Raw genomic sequence first — 22,181 nt, 5'->3', positions numbered from 1 at the left:
AAGCGATATTTCGTGTCAAATACACGAGGGAACATGTTTCGTTAATATTTTCGTAAATAACATGGGTAAATACCGGTGTAGAAGGGTTAATATATTGCTAATACCACCATTACACGTAGTAACAGGTTCGATTTCGGTAAGCGCGCAACCGTTTGAGAGCGTGTTTTATGTACCAAAACGTTATAAATAGCTGATGTTGTCTATAAACGTATATTTTTGCATTTGCATAATTACTAAATGACACACACCCCCTTTACAAGTTTTATATGGCGTGAAAATGTCCATAAAAATCATCCGGAATATCGCGTAAATCTATATGCAATCTATAGGCAAAGAAGCCATTTTGGTGTTAGCTTGTCTAGGTTTGCTAATTGCTAAGCCACGTGATTAAGTGGGCGGAGCGATCATCGTCTAGGCGTCATGTGAAATGTCAAGTCTGAGCCCCCTAATATCCATCTTGAAAAGTAAATCACAATAAAAAAAAAACGGTTTGGCAAAAAATGAACGCTTGCCGCTTGGTAAGACAATATCAAGTCTTTTCGGAAAATTTGTAGCGAGTTAAGTCAAGCTATAAAGGAAATATTAATACGAAATGATTATCATTTATCATGTTATTATAGTAGTGGGAAAGAACAAACATCACCACGTGCTGAAGGATATATATAGCATATATATATATATATGTACCGGTAAGTGTGTGTGTGCTTTTTTCACCATAATTTGTATAATAAATGGACCACACGCACATGCCCAGACAATCGACATACGCTGTATTTTAATGGTGCAACTAGATTTCGCATTTTACATTATATTGCATTCAACAAACATATACTGATTTTATGCACATGTCGTCTCCTTTCAGTAGGCAATCTTTAAAATGACAACACCAACTTATTTTGCAACTACTTTCCATAATTACTTTCCTTTTGCTTAAAGTTCCACTTTCATTTTTATTTTTTATTTCACTATCATTCGGATCTATGCCGGGTTCCAAACCAAACACAGGCAAGCCCATCCAATGTTTGATTCAGAGAAGCAGCCAATGGCAGCAACTGTTACAAGAGCCTGTAGGCGTTCGCATGAACATTGCGGACTTTCATCATTTGTGGAAAAAGATGGGCTGTTTAAAGAAATTAAAAAGGTAATATGGATAATCGACATTAATTTGTGCCGGTAAGTGTCGTTCTACCATGTTGTTCTATTGCTGGCGTTCTCATTTATCGCTGAATGTGACTATCTATTGCCAACTTACCGAAACGGATGCACTTACACACGTGCTAGTTCGTCTTGAATTTTTTCATCAGTACATGGGTCAGTTGCTGCCAGTGAGTTGAACTATTGCAACGAATACATGTGTATTGAAACCATTGCATGGCGCTAATGTATTTAATTTAAAAAAATGATAAAAACATAATCAGAATGTTCTACTGATATTTGATATGAATTCTAAAATTCAGCGTAAACTATTAACATTACAGGCCTATATGTACTAAAAGACAAACACTTATTTACATATGGAATGCTAAATACAAATCTGTTTCCGTGTTAAGGGCGAATGTGTCCGACTCATGGGCGAATTCAGTGGGTATTGTTAATTAACTACTTTTCAATGAACATAAGCTGGGAATCAAATAAGTATTTGTAAAATATATTCACATGATATGATAGTTAAAGCCTGCACAAGCTGAGTTCCGGTTTTGGTCACAAAGGTTATTATTATAGACTTATACCGTTTACCCGTCCGACTCAAGGGCGAGTAACCCTATGGTATTTTTCGTTTAAAGATACTCTCTTCATAGTAAAAATCTAGTCTGGGTGAAAATTGTCGTCCTTGATAAGCACGTGTTGACTGCACAGGCTAATCTGAGACGACACTTTACGCACATGCGTTGTGACCCATTTTCACCAAGCACCGCTCAAATACACGTTAATTGTAAATCATAAAGATCGTTTTGCGTTCCATGACTGTTATATTGCAGAAAGAAATACTACATATTTAAGTGATTACTGGGTATGTTCATTGTTGAAAGGCTAATGTTTAGTTTAACCCATTTATGCCTAGCGTCTAAAAAAGGCATTGGCAAACAGCGTAGACCCAGATGAGACGCTATTTGCTTAAAGGAATTTCTGTAATGTGTAAGAAATATTCTCAATATAGAAATAAATATACTAGACATCCCTAATTTTGGAAATAAATTGATCCAATTTAAAAGGATGGGAGAGTCCACTAGGCATAAATGGGTTAAAGGTCGCCAAAACAATACAACAAAACGACAACGGGGGCGATTTTCCTTTAAATTTATCGTACCGGCACCTTTTTGTCGTTCTGTTGGGCTTAATTTTCGTTTTTAAATTTTCGTTCGGGCGTGAAGCGGGTTTGACGGTTGCCAGCACGACAGAAAACCAGAACGACGAATATACCCGCTGTGTGTCTAGTGTCGACCTTGATGAAATGAGGGCGAGATTATAGGTGGCACTATCCGGATTCCGTAGTTAGCCGCTTTCTAGATTTCCATTAAAGTTTTCGTTTTTTTATATAACCTAAGCGATCTAAAATTGTGTAGGACGCAGACAAACTGCCTATTTCGCACATTGCTCTCTATCCATATACCGAGTTTCATCAACCCAGCTCAACTACTTTCTGAGTTAGGGGCCTATAGCAGGATCCAGATATTTTGGACATACATACGGACGGACAGATAGAAAGACGCAACTGAAATAACGTGCATGCATATTCCTCCACATCGACCTATACCTTCGTAACGAGTTTCGTCAAGCCAAATGTTTGAGTTGTTGCAGAATCGAGGTATTAGTTTTCACTTATATCTGTAACTATATCAACTGCAATACTTGTCTGATTTAAAAACGGAATTGACATACATATTCCCTAATAAGTCTTCTATCCAAAAACTGAGTCGTATCAACCTATCTCAAGTACTTTTAAGTTAAGGCACAATCCAGATTTTGAGACGTGTAGACAATCAGACAGACAGAAAGTCAAATACCGTGCGTAGTCCACATAAGTCTTTTATTCACATGTAGAGTTTCATTAACCTATATCTAAAGCTCTGTATGCATATATCATAGGGATTAGATTTTTGGATGTGCAGGTGGACGGATGAACGGACAGAGGGACAAAACTGAAAAAAAACGTGCACATTCCCCTGAGATATATGGTTCTCTATCAACATACCAAGTCTCATCAAACTAGCTTAAATGATTTTTGATTTAACGCAAGATCAAGACTGTTGTTTTCAAACATTTCCGAAGCCATAACAACCAAAATTTTTGTCTGAGGAAAAAGGAACTGAAATAACGTGCTTATTGACCATTTGGCACTCTATGCACAAACCATTTTTTATGATCAAATCTTAATATTTTTTTTACTAAAACCTGGATTCAGACGGACACAAAGACGAACTAGGAGTAAACCGGTACGGGACTTAAATGTTTATATTGAAAGCAGAAAACGTTGGTTTTTGAAAATAATTTGATATGAGGTTTTAATCGAGGAACATTTTAATTTCGGATTTCACTTCCAACTTCGATCATAGTTTTGGAACTTGATATTGTATAGTCATATTTAGTGTGTTGATAGTATCACTAACGCATCATTGATGTAACGCGATATTGATGTTATGCGAGACGCGTCATTTTGGGTTAACCAAAATTGTCAAAATGGGGTCGGCTGAGGTTGGCGTGTCGAGAGTGTTCGAATAGAACAGCCATGAACGTATTAAAGCATTAAAGCAAACGTTATTTGTGTTACATTAACCCCGTTATTGGGATACACTACGACTTTGGACACTTCAGGGACTTATGCTAACAATGACACTCTGAATAGGTAGATGTGCAAACAATGTCAATGGTTATGTCGAAACATGGATTTGTTGCTGGTGTTTAGAGACATAACATTCTGATATAAAAGCTTTGTATGAAGCAATTCTGGTGTTATATGAAGTGTCATTTTCATTAAAGAACGAAAGAGCGAACCATCGGACAGGCCGATCGCTATATATCTAGGGTCATAAAACAAAACGGCTGAAAAAACAGCTTTGGCTCAAAATTGTTCCCAACTTTCGTTAGTCTCTAAGCTAGGCATTTGTCTAGGGAAACACACGCGGTCCTCGCCTTAAGCAACCACCAGGTGCGGAAGGAACTAATTATCTTGGAGACGCACTAAATATTGAGTACAAGAATTGGTTCGTACGTGCATAGAATCATGAACTTTGAGAAACTTGATTACAGCTACAATCTAAGCATAAAAGGTTTCCTGATTAAATATTGCACACAAAAAATATTAACATCTTATTTAAACGAAAAGGAAAACCACTGATCTCATAATATTTCGACCACATTTTTATTTCAGCTTTGTTATCAAAACACTAACAAAAGACATCAGTAATGTTAAATTAGATATGATATACATGAAATAGCACATTGATCGTATCACGTATAAAACATAATGGTTCTTTTATCAGCAGGTGATATAACAAATCTTAATACTGATGGTTTGAATTAAAAACATTGGGCATAAAAATATGTCCTTAATAAAACAATAAATAATCACAGTAAAAATCCATAACAGGTTATAAAAAAATTACCCATAATTTCATGAGCGCAATATACGTTAAACCCCCTTTTCACATAGCATGGTCCATATAATAAATATTTTTTATCTTCTATATAATAAAGCATCAAAACAGCAACCCGGGGACTCTTAATCTATGAACATAAACATGGCTAATTTTTAAGATATACTCTAGTGTAATGTACAATGCACCATATCAAACCTAAAATATAAACCATCAACTGACAAACCTATCTACCTGTGACAAATGGTAATAAGTTCAGAGAATTATAGCGCATGGATCCCTTCATAACGTGATTTTATTGCCATCACATATTGCTACTATGTCAATTTCCCGGTCAATCTTCCATTATTGTTTCTGCCCTCAATTCTTCTCTGCATAGAACACCCCCCACCTTTGGTCTTCTGTTCGTCCCAGCTTATCCTTCCACCCATTCACTAAGTAGTCGTAGTCGCTTTGCGAGAATTGCTGAAAATATGCAACGGATTGGCATTGGGTAAAAAGTTAAAAACAATATTTAAATTACCACTCGCAGATCGCACAACCTTATGCTGGACAACACTTGCTGCGCTTATGGAATTTTTAATTTTAATAACGTCTCTCCTTAACAAATATCCAGTCAAGGCAGAAAGCGTCATCCCTAATTAGCCTGCGCTGGCTGCACATAATCACGGATGACACATTACACTCATGCATTAAGCCCAATTTTACCAGACCGTGACTACAACGTGAGGGTCTTACCTGTACAAACTCTTCCTGGATAGACTGGAGGTGTACTAGTTCCTTCTCAAGGCATTCCACAAACAAGTCTGTCCTATCCCTAGCATCCACTGTAGAGAATCCAGCTGCTGTAATAACCTGTGACGCATACAACAGAACATATTTGTAAGTGTTTTGAAAAATTAGCATTTTTCAAGATTTTCCTGTCAAAAAAAAACTTTTTATAAATTTAAATAACTACCAAAAATTGCACTAAAACAAGCAAATTCGTTCAATTTCAAAATTTTGTGACACACAGAATGATAGATGGACAGCCAACGCCAATTCTATATCCCACCGCCTATGGAAGGCGATAGAAACTCATAAATTATGTTGTTGTTTTTTATGAATTACATTGTAACCATGAAAGGGATTGAGAGACAATTACATTTTATCAAATTAGTAAAACTAACTTAATTTACTACATTACAATACTACAAACTATACATACTTCATAAAAAATTGCATCATTATCAGTACCTAATTTTGATGGACGACGTTTAATAAATTAATCACAAAATCAAATGATTGTATATATTTGTCCCACGCTCTACTTTACCTCGCCATACTTGGCGGGTGATAGTAGATTGTAACTTCTCTGGTTCACGTAGGCCTTGAACTTGTCGCTATGGTCACCGTCGCTGCAGCAGTAGTCAGTGATGAACAGCTTCCCTCCAGGCTTCAACCATTTCTAAAACAAAACCAACAAGCAAATTCAATGAATTGATATCCCCCACAAATATCAAAATTTTGGTGACAGACGGACGAACAACGCCAATTCTATATCTCTCCGCTTGTGGCAGGGGAATAAAGGTACAAAGAACATTTTCTACTCCGGAAACGGACTCGAAAGCATTGAAATAAGCCTTCGGCTTTAGATGCAATCAAGCTCAACCATTTCTAGTGGAGCAGAAGACTAGATCTTGATTTTCCCTGTTGCAGGACCAAAGACCCCCACATCAGCGATGTAAAACCACCAATCTCCTGACATATGTGTCTTGTTCTGTGAAAGATGGTCATAATGCATGTGCGTAAAGTGTCGTCCCAGATTAGCTTGTGCAGTCCGCACAAGCTTATCAGGGACGACACTTTCCGCTTAAACTTGATTTTCGGTAAGACGGGACTTCCTTGAAACTAAAAATACCATTAAAGCAGAAAGTGTCGTCCCTGATTAGCCTATGCAGACAGCACAGGCTAATCTGGGACGGCACTTTACGCACATGAATTAAGCCCAGTTTTCTCAGAGCCAGACACATATGTTGTAAAATGAGTTTCATTCTGGGAAATGTGGGCTAAATATTTCTGCACAGGCTAATCAGGGATGAAACTTCGCCTACACAGGATTTTCGTTTGAAGAGACCTCCATTCAAAGAAAAATTACATAAAAGCAGAAAGTATGGTCGTACTGCACAGGCTTACATCGGATGACACTTAAAGCACATGCATTAAGTAGAGTATTCCCAGAACACGGCTCATATTTAGCCAGTTGTAACATATACCACTGGCACATCATGTTGTGAATGGAAAGTTGTAACATATACCACTGGCACATCATGTTGTGAATGGAAAGTTGTAACATATACCACTGGCACATCATGTTGTGAATGGAAAGTTGTAACATATACCACTGGCACATCATGTTGTGAATAGAAAGTTGTAACATATACCACTGGCACATCATGTTGTGAATAGAAAGTTGTAACATATACCACTGGCATATCATGTTGTGAATGGAAAGTTGTAACATATACCACTGGCACATCATGTTGTAAATAGAAAGTTGTAACATATACCACTGGCACATCATGTTGTGAATAGAAAGTTGTAGCATATACCACTGGCACATCATGTTGTGAATGGAAAGTTGTAACATATACCACTGGCACATCATGTTGTGAATAGAAAGTTGTAACATATACCACTGGCACATCATGTTGTGAATGGAAAGTTGTAACATATACCACTGGCACATCATGTTGTGAATGGAAAGTTGTAACATATACCACTCGCACATCATGTTGTGAATAGAAAGTTGTAACATATACCACTGGCACATCATGTTGTGAATAGAAAGTTGTAACATATACCACTGGCACATCATGTTGTGAATAGAAAGTTGTAACATATACCACTGGCACATCATGTTGTGAATAGAAAGTTGTAGCATATACCACTGGCACATCATGTTGTGAATAGAAAGTTGTAACATATACCACTGGCACATCATGTTGTGAATAGAAAATTGTAACATATACCACTGGCACATCATGTTGTGAATAGAAAGTTGTAACATATACCACTGGCACATCATGTTGTGAATAGAAAGTTGTAACATATACCACTGGCACATCATGTTGTGAATAGAAAGTTATAACATATACCACTGGCACATCATGTTGTGAATAGAAAGTTGTAACATATACCACTGGCACATCATGTTGTGAATAGAAAGTTGTAACATATACCACTGGGACATCATGTTGTGAATGTAAAGTTGTAACATATACCACTGGCACATCATGTTGTGAATAGAAAGTTGTAACATATACCACTGGCACATCATGTTGTGAATAGAAAGTTGTAACATATACCACTGGCACATCATGTTGTGAATAGAAAGTTGTAAGCAAAAGATTGCCCTAATATATAGAGAATAATAGGTAGGTGACGTGGATGGAGAATGGTTATCTGGCAGGTCAGAGGAAGTTATCGGGGGAGCCGAAGGCGAACCCGATAAGATCCTCCGACAAGCCAGATAACCATTCTCCATCCACGTCACCAACCTATCATTCTATTTATCCTGTCACATTCGTTGAAATGTTTCTAAAACATCTAGTTTTCGAGTATTTTGTGTTTAAATATTTAATATGGGAAAAAACACGCGCGAACAAAAACATTGTTACGCCATGTCATGCAAAACGCTTAGGCTAGCTTCCATCTTGTTAAACAAGTCATCTGGTCAATCGTTATTAATTCAATATACAAAGACAAAATTATGCTGTTAAAATAATAATGTTTAAACAAACAGTGCTTTACATGTATTTTGTTGTTTTTTAATTGAAAACAAGTATATTTTATTAATAGAAAAAAGTACAGGCGTGCACAATCGCGGAGAGCAACTGACGGATATTCGAGGTCACGTGGTCATCTAGCCTTATATCTTTTGGGATATTAGGTTACCTGGTTATCGGGCTGTTTTAAAGGCATGTGACAGGATAAAGTATAATACCCATGAGGAAGTGAAAAATAGAACTGAAAAATACCCCCCCCCCCCCCGACCCCAAATCCCATATATAAGTTTTGTACAAAATGCAATAGTACACTTTCATAAGAACAAAACAATTCAGAGACATTGGAATGTTGTAAGATTAAAAGCATAGGAGAGCTTCATCAGACTTTATTGCATAAACTAGCCAAAATGTCACACAAAATAGTTCTCAAACAAGGGCTGTTTGTAAAACATGCATGCCCCCCATATGGGCTGTCTGTTGTAGTGGCAGCCATTGTGTGAATACGATTTTTGTCACTGTGACCTTGACCTAGTGACCTGAAAATCAATAGGGGTCATCTGCCGGTCACGATCAATGTACCTATGAAGCGTGCTTGAGTTATCATCCGAAAATCATTTTACTATTTCGGGTCACTGTGACCTTGACCTTTGACCTTGTGACCTCAAAATCACTAGGGGTAATCTGCAAGTCATCATCAATCTACCTATGAAGTTTCATGATCCTAGGCGTATGCGTTCTTGAGTTATCATCCAAAAACCATTTTACTATTTTGGGTCACCGTGACCTTGACCTAGTGACCTCAAAATCAATAGGGGTCATCTGCGAGTCATGATCAATCTACCCATGAAGTTTCATGATCCTAGGCGTATGCGTTCTTGAGTTATCATCTGGAAACCATTTTACTATTTCGGGTCACCGTGACCTTGACCTTTGACCTAGTGACCTCAAAATCAATAGGGGTCATCTGCAAGTCATGATCAATCTACCCATGAAGTTTCATGATCCTAGGCGTATGTGTTCTTGAGTTATCATTCAAAAACCATTTTACTATTTCTGGTCACCGTGACCTTGACCTTTGACCTAGTGACCTCAAAATCAATAGGGGTCATCTGCGAGTCATGATCAATGTACCTATGAAGTTTCATGATCCTAGGCCCAAGCGTTCTTGAGTTATCGTCTGACAACCACCTGGTGGACGGACAGACCGACCGACAGACCGACATGAGCAAAGCAATATACCCCCTCTTCTTCGAAGGGGGGCATAATAAATACTTACATAGAATTGCTTAAAGAGAGCAAGCTTGTCCTGAATGTGAAGAATAGTGTCCCGGCTGTAGATCACGTCAAACGTCTCTGGTTTGTAATCTCGTTTTGTTGCATCAGCAATCTCAAACTGTACCTCCTGGGGAAATAAAATGTATTTTGTCAATTTCATATACTATTAATTGTCTTTATAAAATCATATTCCTGCAGAGTTGTCAACATAAAGATGTGTTAAGTTTTTTAATGCATGCTACTGGGACCTTGACACTTGACCTATTGATCTTAACATTATTAGGCTTTTCTTTGATCCCAAGTCAGGTAAACATTATACACAGTAGCACGATGAAAGATCAAAATTATTTGCTAGATGTCCTTTGAAAATTACATGAACCTCCCTCTGGGATAATAGGGCTTAAATGCATGTGTGTAAAGTGTTGTCCAGATTACACTGTGCAGTTTGCATGTGCGTAAAGCGTTGCCCAGATTACACTGTGCAGTTTGTATGTGTGTAAAGCGTTGCCCAGATTACACTGTGCAGTTTGCATGTGTGTAAGGCGTTGCCCAGATTACACTGTGCAGTTTGCATGTTTGTAAAGCGTTGCCAAGATTACACTGTGAAGTTTGCATGTGTGTAAAGCGTTGCCAAGATTACACTGTGCAGTTTGCATGTGCGTAAAGTGTTGCCCAGATTACACTGAGCAGTTTGCATGTGTGTAAAGTGTTGCCCAGATTACACTGTGCAGTTTGCATGTGTGTAAAGCGTTGCCCAGATTACACTGTGCAGTTTGCATGTGCATAAAGCGTTGCCCAGATTACAGTGTGCAGTTTGCATGTGTGTAAAGCGTTGCCCAGATTACACTGTGCAGTTTGCATGTGTGTAAAGCGTTGCCCAGATTACACTGTGCAGTTTGCATGTGTGTAAAGCGTTGCCCAGATTATACTGTGCAGTTTGCATGTGCATAAAACGTTGTCCAGATTACACTGTGCAGTTTGCATGTGCGTTAAGCGTTGCCCATATTACACTATGCAGTTTGCATGTGTGTAAAGTGTTGCCCAGACTACACTGTGCAGTTTGCATGTGCGTAAAGTGTTGCCCGTATTACACTGTGCCGTTTGCATGTGCGTAAAGCATTGCCCAGATTACACTGTGCAGTTTGCATGTGCGTAAAGCGTTGCCCAGATTACACTGTGCAGTTTGCATGTGTGTAAAGCGTTGCCCAGATTACACTGTGCAGTTTGCATGTGCGTAAAGCGTTGCCCAGATTACACTGTGCAGTTTGCATGTGCGTAAAGCGTTGCCCAGATAACACTGTGCCGTTTGCATGTGCGTAAAGCGTTGCCCAGATTACACTTTTCAGTTTGCATGTGCGTAAAGCGTTGCCCAGATTACACTGTGCAGTTTGCATGTGTGTAAAGTGTTGCCCAGATTACACTGTGCAGTTTGCATGTGTGTAAAGTGTTGCCCAGATTACACTGTGCAGTTTGCATGTGTGTAAAGCGTTGCCCGGATTACACTGTGCAGTTTGCATGTGTGTAAAGCGTTGCCCAGATTACACTATGAAGTTTGCATGTGTGTAAATTGTTTCCCAGATTACACTGTGCAATTTGCATGTGTGTAAAGCATTGCCCAGATTACACTGCACAGTTTGCATGTGTGTAAAGTGTTGCCCATATTACACTGTGCAATTTGCATGTGTGTAAAGCGTTGCCCAGATTACACTGTGCAGTTTGCATATGTGTTAAGCGTTGCCCAGATTACACTGTGCAGTTTGCATGTGTGTAAAGTGTTGCCCAGATTACACTGTGCAGTTTGCATGTGTGTAAAGCGTTGCCCAGATTACACTGTGCAGTTTGCATGTGCGTAAAGTGTTGCCCAGATTACACTGTGCAGTTTGCATGTGTGTAAAGTGTTGCCCAGATTACACTGTGCAGTTTGCATGTGAGTAATGTGTTGACCAGATTACACTGTGCAGTTTGCATATGTGTAAAGTGTTGCCCAGATTACACTGTGCAGTTTGCATGTGCGTAAAGCGTTGTCCAGATTACACTGTGCAGTTTGCATGTGTGTAAAGTGTTGCCCAGATAACACTGTGCAGTTTGCATGTGTGTAAAGCGTTGCCCAGATTACACTGTGCAGTTTGCATGTGCGTAAAGCATTGCCCAGATTACACTGTGCAGTTTGCATGTGCGTAAAGCGTTGCCCAGATTACACTGTGCAGTTTGCACCCCCTACTTACATCATTATTGCCCTACTTACATCCTCATTGACTCCTACTTACATCCTCATTGACCCCCTACTTACATCATCATTGATTGATACTTATATCATAATTGACCTCTTCTTAAATCTTAAATCATCATTGACCCCTACTTACGTCATAATTGACCACAACTTACATCATAATTGACCCCACTTACATCAGCACTGACCCCTACTACATCATCATTGACCCCTACTTACATCATCATTGACCCCTACTTACATCATCACTGACCCCCCTACTTATATCATCATTGACCCCTACTTACATCATCATTGATCCATACTTACATGATCATTGACCCATACTTGTATCATCATTGACCCCTACTTACATCATCATTGACCCCTACTTACATCATCATTGACCCCCCCTTCTTACACCATCATTGACCCCTACTTACATCATCATTGACCCATACTTACGTCATCATTGACCCCTACTTACATCATCATTGACCCCTTCTTATATCATCATTGACCCCTACTTACATCATCATTGATCCATACTTGCATCATCATTGACCCATATTTGCATCATCATTGACCCCTTCTTACATCATCATTGACCCCTACTTACATCATCATTGACCCCCCTACTTACATCATCACTGACCCCTTCTTACATCATCATTGACCCCTACTTACATCATCAATTGACCCACCTACTTACATCATCATTGACCCCTACTTACATCATCATTGACCCCTACTTACATCATGATTGACACCTAATTACATCATCATTGACCCCTACTTACATCCTAATTTACCTCTACTTACATCATCATTGAAACCTACTTACGTCATCATTGACCCCTACTTACATCCTTTTCTACCTATACTTACATCATCATTGACACCTACTGACATCATAATTGACCCCTCCTTACATCATCATTGACCCCTAATTACATCTTCATCGACCCCCCTTTTTACATCATCATTGACCCCTACTTACATCATCATTGACCCCCACTTACATTACCATTGACCCCTACTTACATCATCATTGACCCAACTTGCATTATCATTGACCCCTACTTACATCATCATTGACCCCTAGTAACATCATCATTGACCCCTATTTACATCATCATTGACCCCTACTTTCATCATCATTGACCCCTACTTTCATCATTATTGACCCCTACTTTCATCATCGTGACCCCTACTTTCATTATCATTGACCCCTACTTTCATCATCATTGACCCCTACTTTCATCATCATTGACCCCTACTTTCATCATCATTGACCCCTACTTACATCATCATTGACCCCTGCTTACATCCTCATTGACCCCTACTTACATCATCATTGACCCCTACTTTCATCATTATTGACCCCTACTTTCATCATCATTGACCCCTACTTACATCATCATTGACCCCTACTTCCTGTGCCCTTTGTCTAGCCAGGCTGATCATGTTTGTAGAGAGATCAATGGCCAAGACTTGAACACCGAACTCCTGTGGAAATAAACACATGGTCATGATACACATTTTTGTAACTTGCTATAAACTACTGAATCTTTTTTATACACGATCAGAAAAAAAATTCTATAGACAAAGGTACCATAACTTGAACACTGACATTTTTTTCACTTGATAAAAGTTTAAAACTGCTTTAATTCATACATGATACACAACGTTTTTCTATAGACAATGACAATGGTTTGCATAGTACCACACTGGGAAAAGTGTTGTCGTTGTAGGAATTTGGTATTGGAATAGCAAGGTCCCTGTTTCGATTGCCACTCATACCACTGGAGTTTTTCTGAGCTAAAAATAATCCCAGGCTCGCTCCTCTCCACCCATGTGTATAAATAGGTACCTTTGAGGGAAATAAGCTAATGTGCTGTGGCTGCATACTGCGCCAAATGTAAATGGACGACTTATATCCCAGTGATTGGGGGTTAATTTGAAAATCAGCCAAAGGTGTACCACCAGACAACAACAACAGACTTTAAACTCACTTTGGCATAATGGACATGATGTCAGCCTAGCAACCAATAGGTTACCGGTTCAATCCTCACTATGAAATTGTTCTTTAGATTTCCCTCAAAGACAATAAGTACTGGTTCTACCAAGGAAACCTACTCGACTGTGTTTTCATAAGCCTTAGGCGATGGATGCAATCGTTCTAAAATAAATATGTACAAACTTAAACCTTAACGTTTATACTCACCTTGACCATGTAGAAAGCACCCCCGCCTATTCCACAGCCTACATCTAATACTAACTGGCCTGGTTGGAGGTCAAGCCTCGAGACAAAGTCCTGCGGGAAGAGTGAGTTCATACGTATATCATCAAAACACATTGACTATATACCATTATCACTCTATTATAATACTGTTCGAGAGTTGGCAGTCAGAATTGTGGTGTTATGAATATTAGTTAGTTGCCTATTACCTAATACACATTTTTGCTTAGGATTTAATATACAATTTAACCCTTTCCCTCTCAGAATCAAAGTGAAAATGGCTATGTGCAAACTGCATAAAACCAGAACAGCCTGCGAGTAGCTCCCAGTCTGTTCAGGTTGTATGCTGTTTGCTGCTCATCAGTATCTAAGGGTTCTCCGGACGCACCGTAGCCGGCGATTTCACCGGAAACGTTCTATCTAGATGCCGGCTACATTCCCCAAAATATCAATTGAAATGCTGCAAATACACCAATTTTATTGCTTAGTCGCTGGCTTCTTTGAAAATATAACTGGCTTCTCAATTTTTTCAGGAGAACACTGGTTAAAAGCTAAAATGAGAGATAGTGACAAGGTGAGAACGTTAAGTTAACATGAGTATCACGTGGTGCTCAGGTGAGCTAAAATTTCCCTGATATTGGAAACTGTAAAATCATTTTTATTGGTCTGAATGCAATTTCGTGTTGTTGTTTTTAACTACTTTGTGGACATATAAATTCCCGGACTTCTGATTTTTTTAAACAACAACAACAAAAACATTCGGGAATTTGCATTGGTCTTTTTCTAATGTGTTTGTATAAACTGTCTGCAATGGGAAGAGGCATAAATGTCCAATACAATGATTTTCCAGTATTCCTGTTAATTTAACCTACCCGTGTTGTTTCGATCCCTCCTGTGCTTACAAACGTATGACCGTACACTTTCTCGTATCGGAGGATTCCATTGAGTGAATACTGCTGATTGTCCAGGAACTCTTGAATTGTGCCAGAGGTGCTGTTGTCTGTGCTGGCTTTTCTACGAAGCTTTTGCAGAAGCCAGATAACTTGATTGTGGTTTTGCTTCATCTGTAAAATGGGGAATACATTTTTTAAATTCTTGTTTGTTTTTCATGCTGCAGTATCGACTGTGATTCATGTTTAATTAGTGTCCCAATTATTACCATATGTGATTTATATTGCACCTTTTTTTGCTGCCGATGTAACATCAAACCAAGAAAGGCGGAAGTATTTTGCGTAAGAAAACGAAACAAAACTGATGTGTTTTTATCATAAAGTTAATTTTGAATTCAAATATGTAAAAGCTATAGGACAGGTGTGAACACCATATGTATGAAGCAAGCAGATCACATCTTCCATCGTTAAGGGACAAAATGTGAATTGTTCTTTTGCTATCCATAAAATATTGTCTTTATTAATGTTTTGCAATAAACAGTAACTGTTACTCTTTAAAGCGCGTATTCACATACTTTTAAGTCAGTATTATTTGAAGGGCATTAATTTTCATTTGTTTATTTTAGTTAACCAAAATAGGAAATTGAACACACACACACACACAAATCATTTTTTTATATATTTTTTTTTTCAAAAATCAGAAATCTGCAAATGTGCGTGTCCAAAAAAGAGTCATTTGTGAAAAACTATGAAATTGAATGCCAACAAATATCAATAATTTTACAATATATATATATATATATATATATATATATATATATATATATATATATACATGTATAAAAAATATAATATATATAGTTAGTTATACATAGGCATCATGTCAAAACATAAAGCATTAAAAGTAAATTTATAGCGTGTGTTTGTGCAATATTCTGATAATTATTTAAACACTTTGGAATCTAAAACTGAGTTTCTGACCAATAATTTACTTCTAAAAAAACAGTTTTCAAAGGGAGCAATTGTGTAGCGAATATTGTTTCAAAGTCCTGGCTCAATCCAGGAAAAAGGGACAAAATTTTCACAAAACCAGGTTTTTAATTTGGAATAAAAAAGTCTGATAAAGGGAGACAATTCAAAATGTGCATTGTTACTGATTGTTCCTAGTTACCACCTTTGTGTCAAATTCAATCCATGTTTAGTCGTTGCGACCTTGATTTCGACAGATTCATAAAATCCCGACAATATGCGCCAGGGCACTTGGTGACAATCATTTTGTAAAAATTTGATTGAAATCTGTTGAGAAATGAAGGAGGAGTTGCGCTCAGAATAATTATCCACCCGCCTGCAGACATTCACCAATCTAATAACCAGTTTTTTCATTCGGAAAACCTGGTTAACAATGAATGACATTTTTATGGCCCAGACAAGCTCATTTACGGCCATTTTTGACTTTTGAACTCCAAGTGTGACCTTGACCTTGGAGATATCGACGCAATTCTTTGGCATGACACACCGTCCAATGATTGTGAACAAATGTGCCAAGTCATTTTAAAATCTCACAATGAATGACATAGTTATGGCCCAGAAAAGATCATTTATGGCCATTTTTGACCTTTGAACTCAAAGTGTGACATTGAACTTGGAGATATCGACCTAATTCTTTCGCATGACACATTGTCCAATGATTGTGAACAAATGTACCGAGTAATTTTTAAATCTCACAATGAAAGACATAGTTATGGCCTGGACAAGCTCATTTAGAATTGTTCCGCCCGCCCGCCGACATTCAACAATCTTATTACCAGTTTTTTCCTTCGGAAAACCTGGTTTAAAATGGACTCCAGAGAATGTCAAAAATCTTTAGGCTTTTGATGCAATTAAGCTGGGTTAATGGATCTTAATACTCGAGCGGAAAGTGTCGTCCCAGATTAGCTTGTGCAGTTTGCACAGGCTATTCAAGCACAACACTTTCCGCATTTATGGAAGTTTGGGTTAAAAGGAAGTCTCTTTAATTTTTATTTTTATTTTAGGCGGAAAACGTTCCCTTATTTGCCCGGGCAGAATGCAAGGACTAATCAGGGACGACAATTTACGTACATGCATTTAGCCCCATTTTCCCAGAGTGCAGCTCAAATATGACTGAACTAAAACATACTTTGACATACGAGCTGACAGGTCTTGATAGCACAAGCTCAAATCCAAACACTTCTCCTTCGACATCACTTGGAATTGTGGTCATGCTAAATATCGCCATGTAAGTACTTGGGTCTCGATACTTTGTTGGGTTCTTGCTGCGCTTTATATTTCCTGTAGGAAGCAAAATTGTGTTATTTAAGATAAAAAAATTCATCAGGAGATGCTTTCTATTCATTCTGGTATAAATGACATCATTGTAATGAAAGCCATGTAAATCTGCAAAACTTGCCAACATTATCATAAACACCAATTGTAATCTAGCAATAGTTTCCAATCAAATGTGTTGACCTGACATGCAAATGCTGATGACCCTGATCAAATATTGACCAATATTGTCTTCTTTACAATTTGACAAACATGCTCTATTTCAAGGGCATACTGGGTATATGCTTTTTTAAGGACATATATGCTATTTCAAGGACATATACATAATTTCATGAAAAGTGTATAATTTTCAAGGACAAATATGATATTTCAAGGACATATTTGATATTTCAAGGACATATATGCCATTTCAAGGACATAGCCTCTAAACCTATAAGTTTGTGCACCTTAAACTTCAAAGGCATATCTTTCATGAAAAATCATTAGACAATAACTAAACTTGATGTATACTTTATGATTTATCTTTTGTTTAACAAATAACGAGTGAAATATGTTGGTTGTCAGATAATAATGATGGAGTTACATACCTTTAAACATTCATGTACATCATAGTCTGCTTCACACAGAATTACCCCTATAAGATCGTGCACTGATTTTGATGACGTCATAGTGAGGCCCTGTGATGTGTTTATAATAACCAATATATGTTTTTGTGAATATGTGTTTATTTGTATTAAATATGTGTTGTTTTAGATGAATTTCGTGAATAAACTTTATTGAACAGAATGGTTTAAACAAAACTGGTCTTCATAAAAACGAAATATGAACTGTGATAACTGTATTCAGAGGTCTAAAATAAGTGTATTTACTAACAGAAAAAAGCAAAATCAAATTCTATTCACATTGGGGGCATACAAAGCTGTAACCCCTTCTAATGACAGTTGTTTTGTGACAAAATCCCAAATGGACACAGTGAGAACATTTATCGCAATAGGCCCAGGTCACGATCTTAACGTATGGTTTCGTGTCATCGTTTGGGGGTAAAATTTTCCGCATACACAGCATACTTTAATCGTATTGTAATGCAAAGTACTCATAACAGATACAAATTCGAGACAGGCCTCCGAGGGAAACTACCCTTACAACATTTTTCAATCAAAACATTGACAAACATAGCTGTGTCTGTCTGGAGAAGGAAATGTGCAGATTTTAAACATTGTTTAGGCTATTTATATAGGAACGAGGTCAGAAAAACAGACAATTTATATCATATTTATTGTTTTTTCCTCACGATTGTTGTCTTATCAGCTGTGGAAATTCTTGCGTTACAAAAGTCAACAGTTTTCAGGCACGTGCGTTCGAATGTTGCTTAGAAGTTTACGTCATAAAAAAGTGCTATATCCTATAAGGCTGCACAAAGTTATAGGAATAGAGGATATATTGTATGTCATGAAAAATTTATCATTTTAAAGAACGGATTCTCCCTTATTATCAAAACATAAATGATGTCAACCCATTTATGCCTAGCGTCCTGAAAAAAGGACTTTGCAAACAGCGTAGACCCAGATGATCTACGCTGTTTGCTTATTGGAATTTCTGTAAGAAATATTCTAAATATAGAAATAAGTATACTAGACATCCCTTATTTCGGAAATAAATTGATCCAATTTAGAAGGATGGGAGAGTTCACTGGGCATAAATAGGTTAAACACAATGTCATTTAAATCTGTACATCATCAGATTGCAATTAAAATGGTCTCATACAATATGACCTGAAATATTACAATTAATTAAGAGGATGTTACATTATTTAAGAACAGTTTCTCTATTCATTTGACCGCTAAGTAAGTATATTAGTATATATCAGTGACCGGGTCGGTCTGATCTTTACTGATCTTTGTCAGTGATATAATCCTGCTATTATACTGTCCCAGTGACCAGATATATTATGACACAGATAATTGCCTATCTACTTTAACTTTTCCAATTTAGAAAATTAAAATTTGGATTTTGAACACCTTTTTTAACACTATGCTAAACATATATTATATATGTTTCAAAACAAATGAAATTATATAGCAAAGACGTATATTTTATATATTGTATTATATATATACGATCTGGCACAAGTTGTTATATCATACCATATTTTATTAAACGAGTTCAGGAATTTTGGTAGTAAGTGAGCCTTTGGCGAGCTTACTAACGAATTTTCTGGACGAGTTTAATAAAATATGGTGTATTTAATGACGAGTGTCAGATCTTTTTTATCACATGCTCTTAAATGAGCAAATTAAATAAATATTTACGCAAACATAATGATAAATCCCGAATGTTGTTTACATTTTATGACGTCATTTGACGTTGCAACGTCATTTCAGCAAAATAACAAAATGCGATTGGTCAATCAAACGAAAACTAAGCCAATGAAAACGCTTAAAAAGTTTATTACACATGTGTAAGATGAAAATATTCGTAATGGTTAAATAACATGGGAAACAGGGTATGGCATGTGATAAAATGTTATTTTATGTTATGTTTTTATATATTAGTTATGCTATGTATAATTTAATATAGCTCTAATATGTTATAGAATTTTGCAAATTCTACATCCAAAACATCAGATGATCACAAAAGCTCACCTTGAGCACTTTATAATAAGGGATGCATAAAACCCTCTAAGAGCAAGAATTATATGATTTATCATTGCTATCCACACCTGACTGGCTGAAGCAGGACTCCCGGGCAAACAAGTAGCCGCCTTCCCGGATCCACTCCAGTTTTTTGCGGATCAGACTGCGGACTTCCTCATCTTCCAAGTACATCATGAGCCAGTTGGAGAAGATCAGGTCACAGCTGAGGAGAGAGAACACCAGGGCCTTGTATAACAAACATACTTAACCCTTTCTCACTCAGAAACAAAGTGAAAATGGCTATGGGCACACAGCATAAAACCAGAACAGCCTGCGAGTAATATCGCAGTTTGTTCAGGCTTTATGCTGTTTACTGCTCATCAGTATCTAAGGGTTGGAGATGAAGCCTTTTAAATGTGAATCTAGTAAGAAAGGTCTTTAATTAAATTAAACTTTTTGAGAGACTACAAATGCTTAAAAATAGGTGTCTAAGTGGTAAGGGATTAAGACAATATTGTGACTTGCTGTTGAGGTTTTCTAAATGTTTTAAATGAGGTTGACCGTCATGCTCAATTTGGTGTTATAAAAGCTTTTGTGAGTTTTGAAAGTGACTCAATCCCAAGTTTGAGGAGTAATATGTGTATATTCTTACAGCTGAGTTGTGAGATTGTTCGCAAGATGACCAACAAATCTCATCTTCTGAGTTGAGCAAAAAATTGAGAATGTTCTTGAAACTGGGCCTAGGTCACAGCTGTGGAGAGATGGGCCGACATATGAAACATGTCATGGGGTAAGCATGTTAAACCATATCTACTTCATACATTGTGATTATGTTTGTCCTCTTCATCTTCACAGCTCGGTTTTTCAAAATTTAAACCATTGCTTCAATTAACTATTGATAAATATTGTTTAAAAAAATCTCTTTTTTTTAAATGAAAAAATGAACTATGTTGTAAAAACTTAAATGGTAAAAAACTATGCGCTGAAATATAAAATACGAAAACTATGAACCTTCGAAAAAAATAATGCTAAACCCTTTCATTCTTATTTTATATTATTTGTAAAAAAATCAATTTCCCATTTTTTTCCCAATCCAGACCCGGCCTCATTCCCCAAATGGCAGAAAAAAGAAAATTTAATTGTTTGACAGCATATAGGTTGCAGAACTTTAGTTCAAAAAATTATATGGCCAGATTTACTCGTTATTTTCAGGTGTCAGCATTATATGGCCAGATGTAACTGTTATTTTCAAGTGTCAACATTTTATGGCCAGATTTACCTGTTATTTTCAAGTGCCAACATTATATGTCCAGATTTACCTCTCATTTTCAAGTGTCAGCATTATATGGATAGATTTATTTTGATATTTTCAAGTGTCAACATTATATAGCCAGATTTACCTCTCATTTTCAAGTGTCAACATTATATGGCCATATTTACCTGTTATTTTCAAGTATCAACATTATATGGCTAGATTTATTTCGATATTTTCAAGTGTCAACATTATATAGCCAGATTTACCTCTCATTTTTAAGTGTCAACATTATAAGGCCATATTTACCTGTTAATTTCAAGTGTCATCCTAATATGGCCAGATTTACCTGTTATTTTCAAGTGTCAACTTGGTCACATCCTCACATATAAACTCAATGTTCTCCTGATGTCCGTTAAGCTCTCGGTTCTTGTTAAGGAACTTCTCCATAAAGTCCACAGCGACCACGTGATTGGCCGACTGAGCAAGGGTTGTGGTAAATCTCCTGCAACAGCAATTTACACTTTACTTATCGAAGTCATATAGCCTTGTTATTATGTGATGTTAGTATTACACTATTAAAGGATTACATGACATAGACATGTACACTACAAGTTTAAAGTTATTATATGAGCTTTGTCCAGGAAAAATTGGGCATTCTGCATGGGCTTTAAGTTTCGTCCCAGATAAGCCTATGCAGTTTGCACAGGCTGATCAGGGATCACACTTTCCACTTGAATGGAATTTTGAGTTTAATTAAAAGAAGTCTCTTCTAAACAAAAATCAAGTCTAGGAAAAAGTGTTGTTTCTAGATTAGCCTGTGCAGATGTGAAATGTTCACAGGCTAGTCAGGGACAATACTTTTTGCTTTCATGAAATTTTCCCTGTAAAAGAAGTCTCTTCTAAATGAAAAATCCAGTCCAGGCAGAAAGTGTTGTGCGAGATAAGCCTGTGAGAACTGATTTGGTTAATCTGGGACAACACTTTATACACATGCATTAAGCCACATTTTTG

At 37.1% G+C, this 22,181-nt stretch overlaps 1 protein-coding gene across 6 annotated transcripts in view; it reads right to left on the bottom strand.

Annotated features, from left to right (window-relative positions):
* Positions 1 to 4,341: 4,341 nt before the first annotated feature.
* LOC127844234 (uncharacterized) overlaps positions 4,342 to 22,181 on the bottom strand; it is a 36,751-nt gene continuing 18,911 nt past the window's right edge. For all 6 annotated transcript variants that reach the window (XM_052374299.1, XM_052374300.1, XM_052374301.1 and 3 more), the window contains 10 exons: positions 21,517 to 21,672; positions 20,002 to 20,138; positions 17,137 to 17,288; positions 14,961 to 15,152; positions 14,074 to 14,163; positions 13,263 to 13,355; positions 9,639 to 9,764; positions 5,911 to 6,042; positions 5,334 to 5,450; positions 4,342 to 5,060 (listed from right to left, as the gene is read on the bottom strand). In XM_052374299.1, coding sequence (XP_052230259.1) covers positions 4,956 to 5,060; positions 5,334 to 5,450; positions 5,911 to 6,042; positions 9,639 to 9,764; positions 13,263 to 13,355; positions 14,074 to 14,163; positions 14,961 to 15,152; positions 17,137 to 17,288; positions 20,002 to 20,138; positions 21,517 to 21,672 — 1,300 coding nt within the window. In that variant the 3' untranslated portion in view covers positions 4,342 to 4,955. The remainder of the gene's footprint in view (positions 5,061 to 5,333; positions 5,451 to 5,910; positions 6,043 to 9,638; positions 9,765 to 13,262; positions 13,356 to 14,073; positions 14,164 to 14,960; positions 15,153 to 17,136; positions 17,289 to 20,001; positions 20,139 to 21,516; positions 21,673 to 22,181) is intronic.

This window comes from Dreissena polymorpha, chromosome 9 (genome assembly GCF_020536995.1).
Source record: "Dreissena polymorpha isolate Duluth1 chromosome 9, UMN_Dpol_1.0, whole genome shotgun sequence".
Classification (NCBI taxonomy): domain Eukaryota; kingdom Metazoa; phylum Mollusca; class Bivalvia; order Myida; family Dreissenidae; genus Dreissena; species Dreissena polymorpha.
The sequence above is the reverse complement of the archived record's forward strand: the minus strand, read 5'-3'. Positions and strand labels throughout refer to the sequence as shown.